This window comes from Oreochromis niloticus, unplaced genomic scaffold (genome assembly GCF_001858045.2).
Source record: "Oreochromis niloticus isolate F11D_XX unplaced genomic scaffold, O_niloticus_UMD_NMBU tig00007745_pilon, whole genome shotgun sequence".
Taxonomy (NCBI): Eukaryota; Metazoa; Chordata; class Actinopteri; order Cichliformes; family Cichlidae; genus Oreochromis; species Oreochromis niloticus.
The window spans coordinates 71,088-86,940 of record NW_020328742.1 but is presented as its reverse complement, the minus strand read 5'-3'; the positions used below and the strand labels follow the sequence as shown (position 1 = coordinate 86,940).

General features: G+C 38.7%; 2 protein-coding genes across 5 annotated transcripts; both read left to right on the top strand.

The window, feature by feature from the left end:
• Positions 1–3,367: 3,367 nt before the first annotated feature.
• On the top strand, positions 3,368–7,768 carry LOC109200588 (uncharacterized). The gene is made up of 4 exons (XM_025904927.1): positions 3,368–3,491; positions 3,933–5,978; positions 7,533–7,668; positions 7,758–7,768. Exons 2-4 carry the CDS (start codon positions 4,863–4,865, stop codon positions 7,766–7,768), a joined length of 1,263 nt encoding a protein of 420 aa, XP_025760712.1. The 5' UTR covers positions 3,368–3,491; positions 3,933–4,862.
• A 64-nt stretch (positions 7,769–7,832) lies between these two features.
• On the top strand, positions 7,833–15,466 carry LOC109200589 (uncharacterized). 4 transcript variants are annotated; one of them, XM_025904929.1, is made up of 4 exons: positions 7,833–11,947; positions 13,509–13,625; positions 13,742–13,845; positions 13,942–15,466. In XM_025904929.1, the coding sequence occupies exons 1-2, from the start codon at positions 7,937–7,939 to the stop codon at positions 13,512–13,514; spliced, it is 4,017 nt and encodes a 1,338-aa protein (XP_025760714.1). In that variant the 5' UTR covers positions 7,833–7,936; the 3' UTR covers positions 13,515–13,625; positions 13,742–13,845; positions 13,942–15,466. The 4 variants fall into 4 exon arrangements, with proteins under 4 accessions (XP_025760714.1, XP_025760713.1, XP_019211721.2 ...); XM_025904928.1 differs by having other exon boundaries at positions 13,179–13,625; XM_019356176.2 differs by lacking the exons at positions 13,509–13,625; positions 13,742–13,845; positions 13,942–15,466 and adding an exon at positions 12,140–13,122.
• Positions 15,467–15,853: the final 387 nt, after the last annotated feature.

Here is a 15,853-nt window from a genome sequence, read left to right as displayed (position 1 = left end):
AGCTGTTTGACTGACCTAGAAACATGCTGTTAACAGCCCCTGTTCACTTTCTGCTGCTGCTGCTGCTGTGTGTGTGTGTGTGTGTGTGTGTGTGTGTGTGTGTGAGACAGAGAGAGAGAGAAAGGGAGGGCGAGAGAGAGTTTTTATGGGAGCATCTTATTGTATGATTTTAATTCAATATATTTAGACTGGTTGACTGAATTTGGTCCTGTGTGTGTCTCTCTGTGCATGTGTGTTTCAATATGTGTCCATATTTGTGATTGTGTGACTGTTATACTTTTTTTTGCTGATTTTCTTTTCATTTAACAATTACATTTGAGGAACCCTTAGCATGCTCAGGATTTTTTCAGCTGTCCATTTTGCTTTTCCAATTTTTCTATTTAAGTTATTACTATTGTGCTAAGTCATAGCATTTCTGCTGCTTTTCAGTATTTGTGCTAAATACAGCATTTCTGCTATTTTATAAGATTTGTGCTAAATATAGTATTTCTGTCAAATTACAGCATTTCTGCTATGTTGTACTGTTTCTCTAAATCATAGTATTTCTGTAATGTTTAAGAATGTTTGGCTAAATATATTCTTTCTGTTATCTTATACTATTTCTCCTAAATTCTTGTATTTTTGAGAAGTTATCGTGTTTCTGGTAAGTTACAATATTTCTGCTAAGTTCTGCTATGCTATTGTATTTCTGCCAAGTATTATGTTTCCTCTAAGATATTGCAGTTCTGCTAAGTAATTACATTTTTGCTAAGTTCTTATGCTTCTGCAAAGTTATTACAATTTTTTGCAAAGGTTTTACAACTTCTGCAACTTTTCAGCTTTTTCAGCTAGTTTCAGCTGACAGCTTCAGCTTTACAGCATCCACACTGCATTTTCGCAGGAAATGCAAATTTTTCTAGTTATTATTCTATTTTATATATTCCGTACGTTTTTTGGCATCTAACTCCTTCAAAACCGTTCAACTTAGAAAAATCATTCAAACACCGTTAGATTCCTCTTCTTTAGGACATGACTGCTTCTATTTTTCTCATTTATAACATTTATATTTTTAATTTTATTCAACTTTTTTCAACAAAAATTTCCCATGTATTTCAATGGAGAGACCCTTCAAATTCTCATTCAACTCACTCCTCTTTAAACTGTATCTACTTCAACATACGTTGACATAGAGCTACCATTCAAACTTTAAAACGAAGACAAGACATTCAACTATTCAACTTGTATTTATCTTTGCAATATCTGTTATACTTTTTCTTCAGTTCCAGTTTAAGTTCCTTGATGTTTTTTCAGCCATTTCAGAGTTTATAATGGGTGTGTATGGGACGGAATGTTGCCGCTAGAGTGAGACAGCTCAACTGGTAGAGTGAGAGCAGGGGGGGAATTAATCTTAAAATATTTTCTTAAAACTGCTGCTGTGTCCGCAGCGTTTCGTCTACAGGTATGATTTTACCCTCAAAACGTAGCCATCACTGTCCTCTTTCATCCAATATGTTTACTATTATACTAGGTGTTATGGTTCTTTCATAAATGTCACCAATGCACAGCCTCCTTCCTCCAACTCTTCCATAGACTCTAATGTTAAAATGGCTCAGAAGGTTCGTTTCAAAATCAGAAGAGCATGGTGTCTTTACAATGTGACCACGTCCATATAATAAACTCCACAGGCATGAAAACTGAGAATTAGGTAGACTGGACATTGCTGTCGCTCACGGTGAAAGAATTTTGTCAATACGACATGTACTTTTCATTTGGGAGCGATTTGTTTCGGCCTGACTTTTCTGTTCATTTTAAGCAGCAAAAGTGAGGTGCATGTCTGTGTCCATGTGTACTGAGCCATTGGGTGCAGTCACTATAGCAACCAGGCTCACACCTGCCTGCTTAACGAGCTCTCTCTCTCTCTCACTGTGCCAAGGTTAGACCTAAAAATGCTGCATCTAAGCAGTTGTAGGAAGATTAACTTTTTCAATAGGTACAATAAGACAGATTTTACAGGGGTCAGTAGTTAGTATATGCCAACTAAGTAGAGCATTGTGATTGGCAAACAGGTTTTTCAGATGGCAGTTGGAGTCAGTTGATGACTTTAAAATCATCCTTTCTGACTGGATAATTAAAGCTTACAGCATCTACCTGTCTGCAGTTGATTTTCCCACATTTTAACTAATGTTTAACTAATCTAATCTCATTTAATGTCTCTGTTTATAGTCTGTATAGTTTATCTCCCCACTAACAAACTTAAAGTAGTTTTAAAATAAAACCCACAAAACAGTTCAAGATTAAATACTTTTTATTTCCTCATGTAATGCCAGTTGCCATATTTTTCTGTATGTCACTCATTCGCTTATACAAAAAGTACCAATTTGTACACTAGTGTATTTTTTCCCTCTATCTCTCTATGTCTCTCACACAGAGACTAACACACAGACATGTATATACTCATTATTGCTGTTCAAACTGATGCTCAAATTTCCAAGCACCACCTGAACGCCTCATCTGTTTTCAACCTATCACTGGACCAACTGTCGTCATTCCGCTTTGCTCTCTGCTGTGGTAAGTACAGTACACTCAGTACTGCACTGTTTTATTTTTATGATGGTAAAAATACATGTTTGACATTTAAACTCACATATCAAGTCCATCAGAGTTTAAAAGAGTTCAAAGAATAAAGAAAGAAAAAAAAGAACCTTCGCTATCATTTATATTTGTTTATGACGTTTTGCTGTTAGCAGCAGTGCTAACGCTAGCTTCAATGCTAATGCTAGCAACAATGCTAATGCTAGCATTATTGCTAGCGTTAGCAGCAGTGCTAACGCTAGCTTCAATGCTAATGCTAGCATTATTGCTAGCGTTAGCGGTTGTTAACTGACAAAAAGAATATTACTGTGATATTCCTGTGATATTTCTTGGCGTTCAGTGAGACAAAAGTAACAAATGAGCTTTATTATTACCATTGTGGCTTAGTTTTAACAGTAAGAGTGCTTTATGACTTTTGCTGTTAGCAGCCGTGCTAACGCTAGCTTCAATGCTAATGCTAGCAACAATGCTAACGCTAGGTGTAGTGCTAACCCTAGCCTTAGCAGTTGTTAACTGACAAAAAGAATATTACTGTGATATTCCTGTGATATTTATTGGCGGTCAGTGAGACAAACGTAACAAATGAGCTTTATTATTGCCATTGTGGCTCAGTTTTAACAGTAAGAGTGTTAGCGCTAGTAGCAATGCTAACACTAACTGAAGTGCTGACGTTTGCAGGAATGCTAGCGCTAGCAGCAATGCTAGCAGCAATGCTAAGACTAGTAACAGTCTAAAAATAGCCTTACATAAGTTGAAATACTTCAGTTAACCTTGTTAGTTACCTTGTTGAATGTAAGTTCTGTGTATCATATCGTGTGGGCTTTGTATTTCTGTAAGTCTAATAACACTGTACACACAACTAACATATTATTTCTCGTCTTACACTTTCAGGAACTTGACTGACATCTGTGCTTTGCCTGGTAGGTGTGCACATACTGTAAGAGAAGTAGACCAAAATAAAAAAAATAATCTGACTTATATAAGCTGTAAAGTGATGGGTTCAATCTTTCATTCAAACTAGACCTTTTAAACACAAGTTTATAATAAATACACATAAGTGCAGCTTGTGTATTTAGCTTGGGCTAAAATATTTTTTTCGTACATTTTTGTAGTCACACTACATGTGATTAGTTAATGATTCACTCAATCATATTTGTATTAAAAATATTATTGCTGAATTTAAATAAATATTTATTATTTTAAAAAGTGCCCAATTATGCAACTTTTTCCACCTGGCAGCCAACAACAGTTTAGCTTGAATATTTTGTTTTGTCCTTTTTCATTAGTCACAATTAGTTCATACAATTACCATGTGATATAATTTTAATAAAATTATTATTTTTCTTCTTTTTTGTTCGCAGTGTGCAGAAGAAGAATAAGGACCAGATCTCCAGTCTTCTCTCTCACATCCCAACCCCCCCATCCCCTCTATCCTCTGTACAGCTCCACCTGTTGTCTCTGCCTTCCTTCTATCATTATTTCACCCTGTGGTTTGTGAGAAATTTTGCCAAACCAAGAATCTTATTGCGGTTTGATTTCAAAGCCGCGTCTCTAATTTTAGAGTTCGAAGGAACTCTAATTCACGGTTTAATTGGGATTTCCCAGCCGTGTCTTTCCTGCTCTGTCTGTTCTCTCTGCTAAATTTTCTCTCTACCTGTTTTTCACTCCTGGCTTGCTGCTGAATAATGGCAAGCCAATAAAGCAATAAAGAGTGCATATTTTGCCTCAACCTATGAACAAACTGAACAAACAAAGAAAACTCTGCGGTTTGATTTCAAAGCCGCGTCTCTAATTTTAGAGTTCGAAGGAACTCTAATTCACGGTTTAATTGGGATTTCCCAGCCGTGTCTTTCCTGCTCTGTCTGTTCTCTCTGCTAAATTTTCTCTCTACCTGTTTTTCACTCTTGGCTTGCTGCTGAAAAATGCCAAGCCATTAAAGCAATAAAGAGTGCATATTGCCTCTACCTGAGAACAAACTGAACAAATAAAACTCTAATTCACGGTTTGATTGTGATTTCCCAGCCGTGTCTCTCCTGCTCTGTCTATTCTCTCTTCTAAATTTTCTCTCTACCTGTTTTTCATTCTGGGCTTGCTGCTAAGTTGTGCCAAGCCCATAAAGAGAGTGCATATTATTCTCTCGACTGACAAAAAAACTGTCAAACAAACAAAGACATCTGTTTCTGAGAAATAAAAACTGAAATATAAAGACAAAGACAACATCTCCTGGTGTGTGCCACTCTTATTTTTTGAATATATTTTCTAAAGACTAAGAGAAACACAGGTGTGTAAAAATGCCAAGGAAGCAGAAAAAGTCACAAGCTGCAAAACGACGCTGGAAGAAGTTCCATGAGTTTCACAGTGTACCAACATGTGAACAAGCTGAGTGTGATTTTCTTCAGAGCTCTGCAGAAGACAGTGTGTCTGCAAAGACCAATGCTGATGGTGTCAGACCGGCAGGTCAACATGTTCCTGCACATGTACAACAGGTATCCTATGCTGATGCTGTAAAGAGTGGACTGCAGCATGAATTTAATGAACATCAGGTAAACCACAGAGACCAACATAAGGTGTCAAGTGCCCCACAGGTCGGTTATGCCAATGTTGTGAAAAGAGGCCATCACAGTGATGTGGCAGGGCCATCTCATGCAGAAACAGTGAACCTTGAAAACCAGCCCTCTGTAACACATGTCTGCGCATCTCACAGCCAGGCACATCCTAAATATGGAGACTCCAGAAACAAGCAGTGCACATGTAATTCACTCACATTTCTTGCATTCCTTCATGAGAATGAAAACATGACTACAGCTGACCTTAATCTTGTCTTGGATAAAGGTGATGTGATGTACAAAGAGGCCAAGAAACGATTTCCTAAAAATATTCATTTGGCAACCGATGAGATGCCAGACAAAGTTGATGCTTGCAGGTCTATGTATCATGTCGACATGACACAGCCTTCCCGGTATGGGACATTTGAAGAACCTCCAGAGGAAGCAGTAGATACCTTTCTCAGCTTAGAAGCAGGACTGAGCTGCCTGTTGTCAGATGTGCAGTATGCCTTACTGATTATGAGTGGATTGTGTATTGCAGTGTTCAGATCCACATCAGGCAAATATGGTTTCTTTGATCCACACTCCAGAACACCCAGTGGTCTTCCTCTACCACTATGGTCACGTAATCGTGGTACAGCAGTGATGCTGAAATTCACACTCCTCAGTGACATGATTAAGAGGATCCAAGAATCTTATGAAATGATGGAGATATCACCCTCTTGTAACTATGAGCTGAAGCCTGTGCAGTTCTACAGTATGAGCACAGTCAACCTGAGTGAAACTATCTCAGACACAGTCTGCAGACCAACAGCTTCCACTGCTGTGGCACCTACTCACTCTGATACAAATGTTGATGAAGTAAACTCCTCTACTCCAAGGAGAAACACAACCGCTGATCTTACTGAGAACATCTTTTCTCAAATAGCCATTTGTACACCACTGGTGAAACAACAAGAAGTCAACATGACTCAGTTCACATCATACGAAGCTCCTCAGAGTGAATTTACTTTTATACCTACCAAAGAACTATCCAGTGACTTTAATGTCCTTCCATCAAATGATGTTTTTTCCTGTCAGTCAAGTGCTGCCTGTGATCTTTCTGATACAGTTTTACAAAAAATCTGTAACCTGACAAAAGTTAATAAACACCAAAGGCGCAAAATGAAAAGAAGATTAATGGCATCAGACAAACCGAGAAAACAGAGAAAAGAAAACCAAAAAAGGAAAGAACGACAAAGGTATGCTTCAAACAAAGTATACAAACAAAAGAAAAAATCTTGCACAAGCATGGCATATAAAAACAATCCTGAAGTCAGACGGAAACATCAACAATATATTAAAAGACGTTACTCTGACAATGCTGAATTCAGAAAGAAACAACAACAATATGTTAAAAGACGATTTTCTGAGAATGCTAAAGTTAGACAGAAACAAAAACAATATATCAAAAGACGTTACAGTGAGAACGATGAATTCAGACAGAAGCGGCAACAATATATGAAAAGACGGTACTGTGAGAATACTGATTTCAGACAGAAACAAAAAAACTATATCACTAAAAGGTATCAAGAGAGCCCAGAATTCAGAGAGAGACAGAGATCTCGAGTGACTCAGCGTTATGCACGTGACAATGCATTCAGAGTAAGACACAGACAACTAATGAAACAACTAATGCGAGACAGGTATCAAAGTAATCTTGCATTCAGGATTATGCACAATATGAGATGTGCCATGAAAATAAAAAGGAAATACAGATGGGTTAACAGACAAACCCAAGAGAGTGACAACAGTGTGATCAACGAGGCCATATCTGTGTTCAAATCACAAATCAAAGTTGGACCATCATACCCATGTACCGTATGTTTCAAGGCTTCATTTCCGAACCAAGTGCGACTCTGCAGAAGGTCAAATTATGTCAAAAACCCACATGTGGTTGCAACATGTTTGACAGGAAAGTTTGTTCATGTTTGTGATGAAAACTGCAGAAATGAGCAGTGCAATGTGCCTGATGAGAGAAAGAGAGAGTGGATTTGTCACACCTGCCACAATCATCTTAAAAATGGATCCATGCCAGCACTTGCTGCGGCCAATAAACTGGAGCTTGCTGATGTTCCACCTGAACTGTCTGATCTCAACATACTGGAGAGACATCTCATAGCCAAGTGCATACCATTTGCCAAGATTATTCCTCTTCCCAAAGGCAGACAGAGAGCAATTAGAGGAAATGTGGTCTGTGTCCCATCAGAGGTACAGGAAACTGTTGAAGCATTGCCTAGATTAAGAATTAATTCTCAAGTCATGAGAGTAAAACTGAAGAGACGCTTGTCTTATAAAGGTCATCAGCTGTTTCAGACTGTAAGCTGGTCTAAACTTGTGCAAGCACTGCATAAACTCAAGCAGATTCATCCACAGTATAAGGATGTGAGCATCAGAGATGATGCTGAGCTGTGTGATCCAACACTTCCTGATGAAGATGATGAGGAGGAGGATGATGAAAACATGAATGAGGACGATTACGATGAGGCTGATTTAATGGAAATTGACAGCTGTGAGAAAAATGCACTGAGTGAAGCACAAAATAAAAATGAACAGGATATTGACATGTTACCCTGTGATGGTGAACAACCACATGAGCAGATGAGAGATGATTCAGAGCAAGCAGATGGACTGACTAATGGTGGTTTTGCACTCGAGTCCTGTTTGCAGCCCCTGATGTGGCTGAGGAGATATTATGTTTCAGTGAAGGAATCTACTCTGTTGCTCCTGCAGAGAGAAACAATCCAATAAGTTTTTTCAAAACACCTAAACTGGAGGCCATGGCCTTCCCTGTGCAGTTTCCTACAGGCCAAAACACACTGGATGAAAGAAGGCTGATCAAAGTATCCCCCAGTGGGTATTTCAAATCAAGACTTTTCTGCATTGATGATCGTTTTGCCAGAGACACAAACTATTTGTTCTTTGCACAGTTTGTGACTGAAATACATTTGGCTACTTCCAGCATGACAATACAGTTAAGGAAGGCAAAGCCTTTGACCAGAGATGGGAGAAAAATAACCTCAGGCATGTTACAAGATAAACATGAGGTGGAGAAACTGGTGAGAAATAAAGATGCAGTGAGATTCATGCAGCCTCTGAGAGGAACCCCAGCCTATTGGGAGAAAACCACTAGAGATCTTTTTGCCATGATCAGACAGTTGGGAACTCCCACGTTCTTTTGCACATTCTCAGCTGCTGAAATGCGCTGGCCCGAAGTGATTGAGGCAATAACAAGGCAGCAAGGTGAACAAGTCAATTTTGAAGGACTCGACTGGTCAGCAAAGTGTGACATCCTGAGGAGCAATCCTGTCACAACAATGCGCATGTTTGACAAGAGAGTTGAAGCATTATTCAGAGATTTACTCTTATCTCCTGCAGAGCCACTTGGCAAAGTCATTGACTACTTTTACAGAGTCGAGTTTCAGCACAGAGGAAGCCCACACATACACTGCCTCCTGTGGGTAGAAGGTGCTCCTGTGTTTGAGGAGGATGATGATCAAACTGTTGTTGATTTTATAAACAAATACATCACAGCTCAGCTGCCTGATCCACATAAACAACCTGAACTGTACAAGAAAGTAACAGAAGTGCAAAAACACAGTAAGAACCACACGAAGACGTGCTTTAGGAGTTTAAGCTCCGGGTGCCGTTTTGGTTTTCCTAAACCACCCTGCAATGAGACAATGATCACAAGACCCAGTGAGGATGATGAACTGGAGGTAGAAACAGCAAAAAACAAGCTCAGGCCACTGAACCAGCTGCTGAATGAGCCTGAAACTGCTTCCATGAGTTTAGAGCAGCTCTTGGCAAGATGCAAGTTGACACATGCAGAATATGAGCGATACCTGAATAAAATGAACACAAGGAGTACGATCATACTAAAGCGTGATCCAAAAGACTCTTGGATAAACGGCTATAATCCACATCTGCTTGAAGCCTGGAACAGTAATATCGACATAAGCTTTGTTTTAGATGCTTTCGGTGCAGCAAATTATTTAATGAAATATATATCAAAAAAAGAGGGCGGGCTATCTGAGTACCTGAAAACTGTCATTGAGAACTCCCATAAGGACAGTGTAAATGAGTGCGATGAAATGAGAGCTGTCATGCAGGCATATTCAAAGAAGCGAGAGATCAGTGCACAGGAGTGTGTTGCTCGTGCATGTGGTCTTCACATGAAGCAATGTTCACGGGCTGTAATATTCATACCAACTGATGATAATCCAGTGAAAATGAGTCGTCCCCTGTCAGTTCTGGACAACACAACACCTGAGTCTTCCAATGTTTGGATGACATCTTTGAATGACAAATACAAAGCCAGACCTGAAACACCAGAGTATGAGGAGATGTGCATGGCAGACTTTGCTGCTACTTGCAGGATTGTCTATGGCCAACAGACAAAAGGTAAAGATGTTTTGCCCCTTCTCAATGAGATGGGATTTGTGCAAAGGCGCAAAAACAATAAGCCTGCTATCATCAGATTTCACCGCTGCTCACAAGAAAAACATCCAGAGCAATATTTCGGAAGACTGCTTAAACTGTACCTTCCTCATCGTTCAGACCATGAACTGAAAACACCATCTTTGCCAACCTATCAGGCTTTCTATGGTGCTGGCTGTGTACAGCTACCAGGTACTGACCGTCTTGAGTACGTGCAACACACTGTCAAAAGAAACAGAGAAAAATATGAGAAAAACAGTGAGGAGATCGAGAGCGCTGTTGAGGAATATGAGCAGAACAGAGGTGTGACTGATGAATGGTGTAATCTGGCACCTGAATCAGATCTTGTAAGGTTGCCACTTGTTGAACAAGAAAGAGAGCGAGACAATGAAAATGAACAGGAAGATGTGCCCGACTACAGCCGTCAGGCTGATGCTTCAACAGAAGTCAGAGCCATCAGGGAACCCCCTGCTATTGATCCCACTTTGTTACGTCAGATGTTTCAGAATCTAAATAAGAAGCAAGCCTGCATATTTTATGCAGTTAGAGACTGGTGCATTAAAAAAGTCTGTGCTCTAAATCCGGAGCAGTTTTTCTTTTATATTAATGGTGGTGCTGGAACAGGAAAATCACATCTTATCAAATGCATCTACTCAGAAGCATCTAAGATACTGAGCAAAGTGCCCAGATATGCAGACGACGTTGACATATCAAAACCCACTGTCCTGTTAACTGCTTTCACTGGGACTGCAGCATTTAACATTTCTGGAACAACACTGCATTCTCTTCTCAAACTCCCTAGAAGCTTAAAACCTCCCATTCAGGGACTTGGCAATCAGCTGGATGAAGTCAGATCAGAACTTTTGAATGCTGAAATAATCGTCATTGACGAAGTGTCTATGGTGTCAAGACATCTCTTTGCATATGTAGATGCAAGACTTAAACAGATCAAAGGGACTCGGAGACCCTTTGGAGGCATGTCAGTCATTGCTGTTGGAGACTTCTATCAGCTACCCCCAGTGCGACAGTCGAAACCTCTCTGTGTGCACGACCCGTCCGAGATCGACCTGTGGCGGGAGCATTTTCAGATGATCACTCTGACTGAGATTATGCGTCAGAAAGATGATGTTGTCTTTGCTGAGATGCTGAACAGAATCCGTGTGAAAGGAAAGTTGGATGTGCTTTGCGAAGCAGATAGAAATTTGTTGTCACAGGCCATAACTGAACCAGCCCGTTGTCCGACTGATGCGTTGCACATTTTTGCAACTAACAAAGAAGTGGATGCACACAACTCTGCAACACTGGGTCTGCTCCATACTCATATCATTGACATCCATGCAGATGATTATAGAAAGGATCCTAGAACTGGCAGAATGGCACTTCAAGACAGACCATTCAAAGGAGGTAAAAACGAGTTACCAGACACACTGAAAGTTGCAGAAGGAGCTCGTGTCATGCTCACCAGAAACATTGACATACAAAATGGTTTGGTTAATGGAGCTTTTGGAAAACTACTTAGAGTAGTTTACTCTGAAAACGACCAACACATCATCAAGCTTGGACTTAAAATGGATAATGAGACATCTGGAAAGAATAACCGCACACCAGCAGACGACATGGTGTACATTGAGAGAGCAGAGGAGAATCTAAAGCAGAAAGGAGTGGTACGAAGACAGTTCCCAGTGAAGCTGGCCTTTGCATGTACAATACATAAGGTACAGGGTATGACAACCACATCAGCTGTTGTCTCTCTTAAGAGCATTTTTGAGCCCGGCATGGCCTACGTAGCTGTCAGTAGAGTGACGTCTCTCAGTGGACTGTATCTTCTTGATATGGAGGAGAAAAAAATATTCACCAATCCAGAAATCACTGCAGCGCTTGAGAACATGAGACAAGCCAACCTTGATGACATGATGCCTCTTCTACATGTGAGACAAACACTGAGCAGGTCAGAGGTTTTCACCATTGTTCATCATAATACAGAGGGACTGCCAGCTCACATTAATGACATCAAGAGTCACCATGAATTGTGTCTAGCAGATGTTTTGTGCCTAACAGAAACACACCTGCGGGGCTCTTTTGTCGCAGAGAGTCTCCACTTGGAAAATTACAATTTGTTCAAACGCAACAGACACCTGTCCTACACAAACTTTCCCCAGATGGCAAACAGAAGTGGTGGTGGAGTTGCTGTTTATGTGAAGAGTGACATTCAAGTGCATGAAAAACAGTACATCCATAATGTAACTGACCTTGAATTTCTGGCTTTAAAGGTTGAAGCACCAGTCAGTGCTCTGATTGCAGTTGTGTACAGACCTCCAGACTACACTCTGAGGCCATTCCTGAAAAACCTGGTAAGCCTATTAGACTCATTAGAGATCATGGACTGTCGTCCCATCATAGTGTGTGGTGATTTTAATGAGAATGTTTTATCCAGTGCAAACAAACCAATCCTGGAGCTGTTTGAATCTAGGGGATACGCACAGGTCATCACTGCCCCTACCACAGAGAAGAACACACTGCTTGACCTAATTTTCATTTCTCAGCCAGAGCGATGTCTCCATTCTGGAGTCATGAAGACCTACCATAGTTACCATGACCCTGTATACTGTGTATTGTCCTGTGATGATTCATGATCTAGATCTTTGACTACAGTAAGTAATTTCTATATTTTTGAATGACTTAAGAAAGTAGAGCGATATTTAAAAGTTGACTTAAGAAAAAGCGCCCTGCATTGCAATATAATGTTTGAATTGTCTACATAAAATACAATTAAATGAATTAAGTAATGATATCAGTAAAAGATGACAATTTTATGTATTACAGAAAATCTAAAAATCAGAAATCTATGAATGTCAGAAAAATCAAATATAGCAGTTTAAAACAAACAGTGTAGGCATATCCTCTCTGCAGCCAGGCTTCAAAATCCTGCCAGGCTGCCCCAGTCTCACTGTGGCTGGGAGGGAGGGAGGGTGGACCAGAGGATTGCCCACACAGCAAATAAATGTTCAACAGCTTCTTCATTGTTTCTGAGAGAACAACACAGACTAAAGGTTGCTTTTAAAAAAAATAAAAAAAATAAAAATAAAAATCTAATTACAGCAATAATGACAGTTAAGCCAGTTTATCTGTGCCTCTATTTTGAAATAATATTTACAAAAATGTTATTGATTTCAGTTTAATATAATCTTTAAACTTTTTCAAAAGTATATCATTATATTTTTGGACAAATCTTTCAATGAAACATACATTTTATGAGCTTTTATCATGTTTCAGCCAGTGCATTTATCAGGGTGGGTCTGGGTCTGGGATGATAAATGCACATTTCTGGCCAGAAATGTTTCAGCAGTGTTACATATGCACTACATATGTTAAACTTGCTTTTTGTTACCAGTTGATACCCTACATTTGTATAGACATTGGGTGGTGTGAGGCTGGGGAGTTGAGTGGAGTGGGTAGGTGGGAGTTGAATGTGGGGGGGTACGGTGGGAGGTTGTTAGGTTTCTTTTTTTTTTTTTTTTTTTTTGTTAAGAGAGACACAGTCCTCCTGTGTCTTCTCCAAGCTTCACATGCAAAATCCAACAGTGTGAAGCACATAGCAGCCAGAAACTGTAATGCCACAGATCAGAGAGGCTTCATCATCACCATCTTCATCGCCGTACGATCAGAGCATGAGACTTCACATCTGGAGCACAGGAGAGATTCTGTGATAAGTCCTCCTTCTAGCTTGTCCCACTAGCAGTCGGTGAGATTTACTCACAACAAAAAGGGTTAATGACATTATTTTCATGAAAACATGTATTAATTCTTTGTAAAGTGTTTAAATTGTGTTTTCACTTGACCTTAGGAGTGTTATTTTGAGTGTATTTTAATATCTGTACTCAGGTGTTTCCCTCTGTGATCCATCCCCTTCAGAGCTAAGACACTCAGGACTGAACAGACTGCACAGTTTCTGTGACTGAGCCTCCAAAACATCTTCTTTGAAACCACACATGATAGAAGGGCTTTATATTTGCAGCAGCACTACTAAAGGTATTCAGTTTATTACAGGATGTGTTTGTTTCTTAGGACCAGCTCTAAGTGCATACTACCTAACATATCCACCTTTCTGTTCATTACAAACCAACTACTCTGGATCATATGGCCAGTCGGCAGGACTGTTGCTGCAGGAAAACATCCCTGCAGATCACCATCATTGTCAGACTGACTGTGCCTCCTCTGTGCAGTGTCAAGATCCTCCCTAAATGAGTGTGTAAGTTCATTATTTTATTCCCTTTGACAAGACAAGTATCACTGATATTTACATTTACAACTACATATGTTCCTGTTTTCTGCTCTTCTTTTAAAGTCCTCAGCTATCCTGCTTCTGTGCTGCTTGCCACACATCAAACACTGGCCGGATGACAGGGAGGATCCACTCTGAAGTCACTGGACATGATGAGGATCATATGGGACTTTATAGTTTCACAGAAATGTTGTGCTCTTTGATTACAGGTTTTAAATGGACATAATGACTGCCTCTCTCTGATCTGACAGGCTAAAGGATTGTTTTCATTGTTAGTGCTCTGTACAGTGTATGCTTATTTAATATTTCATCACAGAGCAAACCTTTATTTATTTAACATATTTTTATTTTGTTTTAATGTTGAATTAACTGTGGGGATTTTTTTAAGTGGGCACTCGGGATGTCATATGACCAGAAATGTGGTAACTGTAATTCAACAGTATGTAAAGAAAGAATCTGCTAAGAACAAAACACACACAAAAAACCCCAAGAGAACTCAAATTCGTTCCATGTAATCCAATCTAAAACATTTTAAACTGCTGAACAGCAACACAAACAGTGTTAAAGAAACAGTGTTAACAGAATAATTATGATGAGTTTGTACCAAAGTTTCAGGTCACATGGCACACCTAGTGTGTAGTGTGGGGTATCAGCTGGTAAGTATAGGTTTTTTCATATTTGTGTCCTTAGAGTTCAGATAGATTAAGCCTTGTGTATAATAATTAGTCATAACCACAACTCAAAGTCAGGGATGAACTAAATTTGGGACTTTGTGCCTGAGCCCAGGTTAAAACACAGTGTTAAAAAGCATTTAGTGGCATGGCTGAACAATGCTGTAAACTAATGATACGTATTTATCCATGTTCACAAAAAGGACTAATGTGTTCATTTGATTATTTGTATGTGTTAAACTGTGTCACCACCTTAGGCTTTCGTTTGAGTTCACTCAAAAATCTCTATACAGTTCTATTTTACCACTGTGTGGACACTGTTTACAATAAAACATAAAAAAGAATGAGTAATAAAAAGATGTGTAGACAGATCAGTAGATTCAGTAGACCAATATTAACAGCTGTTCAGCCATGTTCTACGAAACCAACACAATTTAAAGGTTCAGGATTGTGGTTTTAAAAGTTGAATTTTCATGTATTTCATATGTTGCTTATTATTTTTATTTGGTTATTTAATTTAGTTATTTTTATTTATTCTCCTGTGAAGTGTTTAACAAAAAAAGCTACTTTAATTTCAATTTTATTTGTTTATTATTTGGTAATTTGTTCTTTAAGAATCGAGTCTGTGCCAAAAACTAAAGTTGAACAGACACATGACAGGATCAGATTATTAACACCTTAAAACATTGCAAACGTCTCTTTTTAAAATGATTTTTATTCTATTTCGAAAAAAAAAAATGTTGAATTAATTTAAGTCCTTTTCAGAAAGAAGCTGTACAATATGACTTAAGATTTTTATGTTATTTTCTATGATATACAAAACAAATGGATGTATGTAATACCATTAAACATGATATACACATGTGTATATGTCTGAAAAACATTATGCTGTATATTAAAGCTTGTATTTTCTCCAGCATGTTTGTTCATCTTTTCAGTTCAATTCAACAAATTTGTTTTTACATTTATTTGTATTATTTTTTTTATGAATTAGAGATTTATAATACATAATTCCACTCTTTAAGTGATTAGAAGAATATGAAATTTTGTTATTCATTCAGAGGTTTTCTGACTAAATTTTCTTTTGTCATTACTCATCTTTTTCTAATTTATATTTTAAACATGTTCAGCTATTTTCCAACTTCTTCTGTGTGAAAACGAGCTTTCAAAAGTTCTGCACTTTTGTTTTCAGGTTAAAAAATCTGTATTTTCCAGCTAATTCAACATTTTTAGCTTAATATTCAGTAATGATTTCATTTCAGTGCATACATTCAGATTCAAGCATTCACACTGCAGTTTCTTCA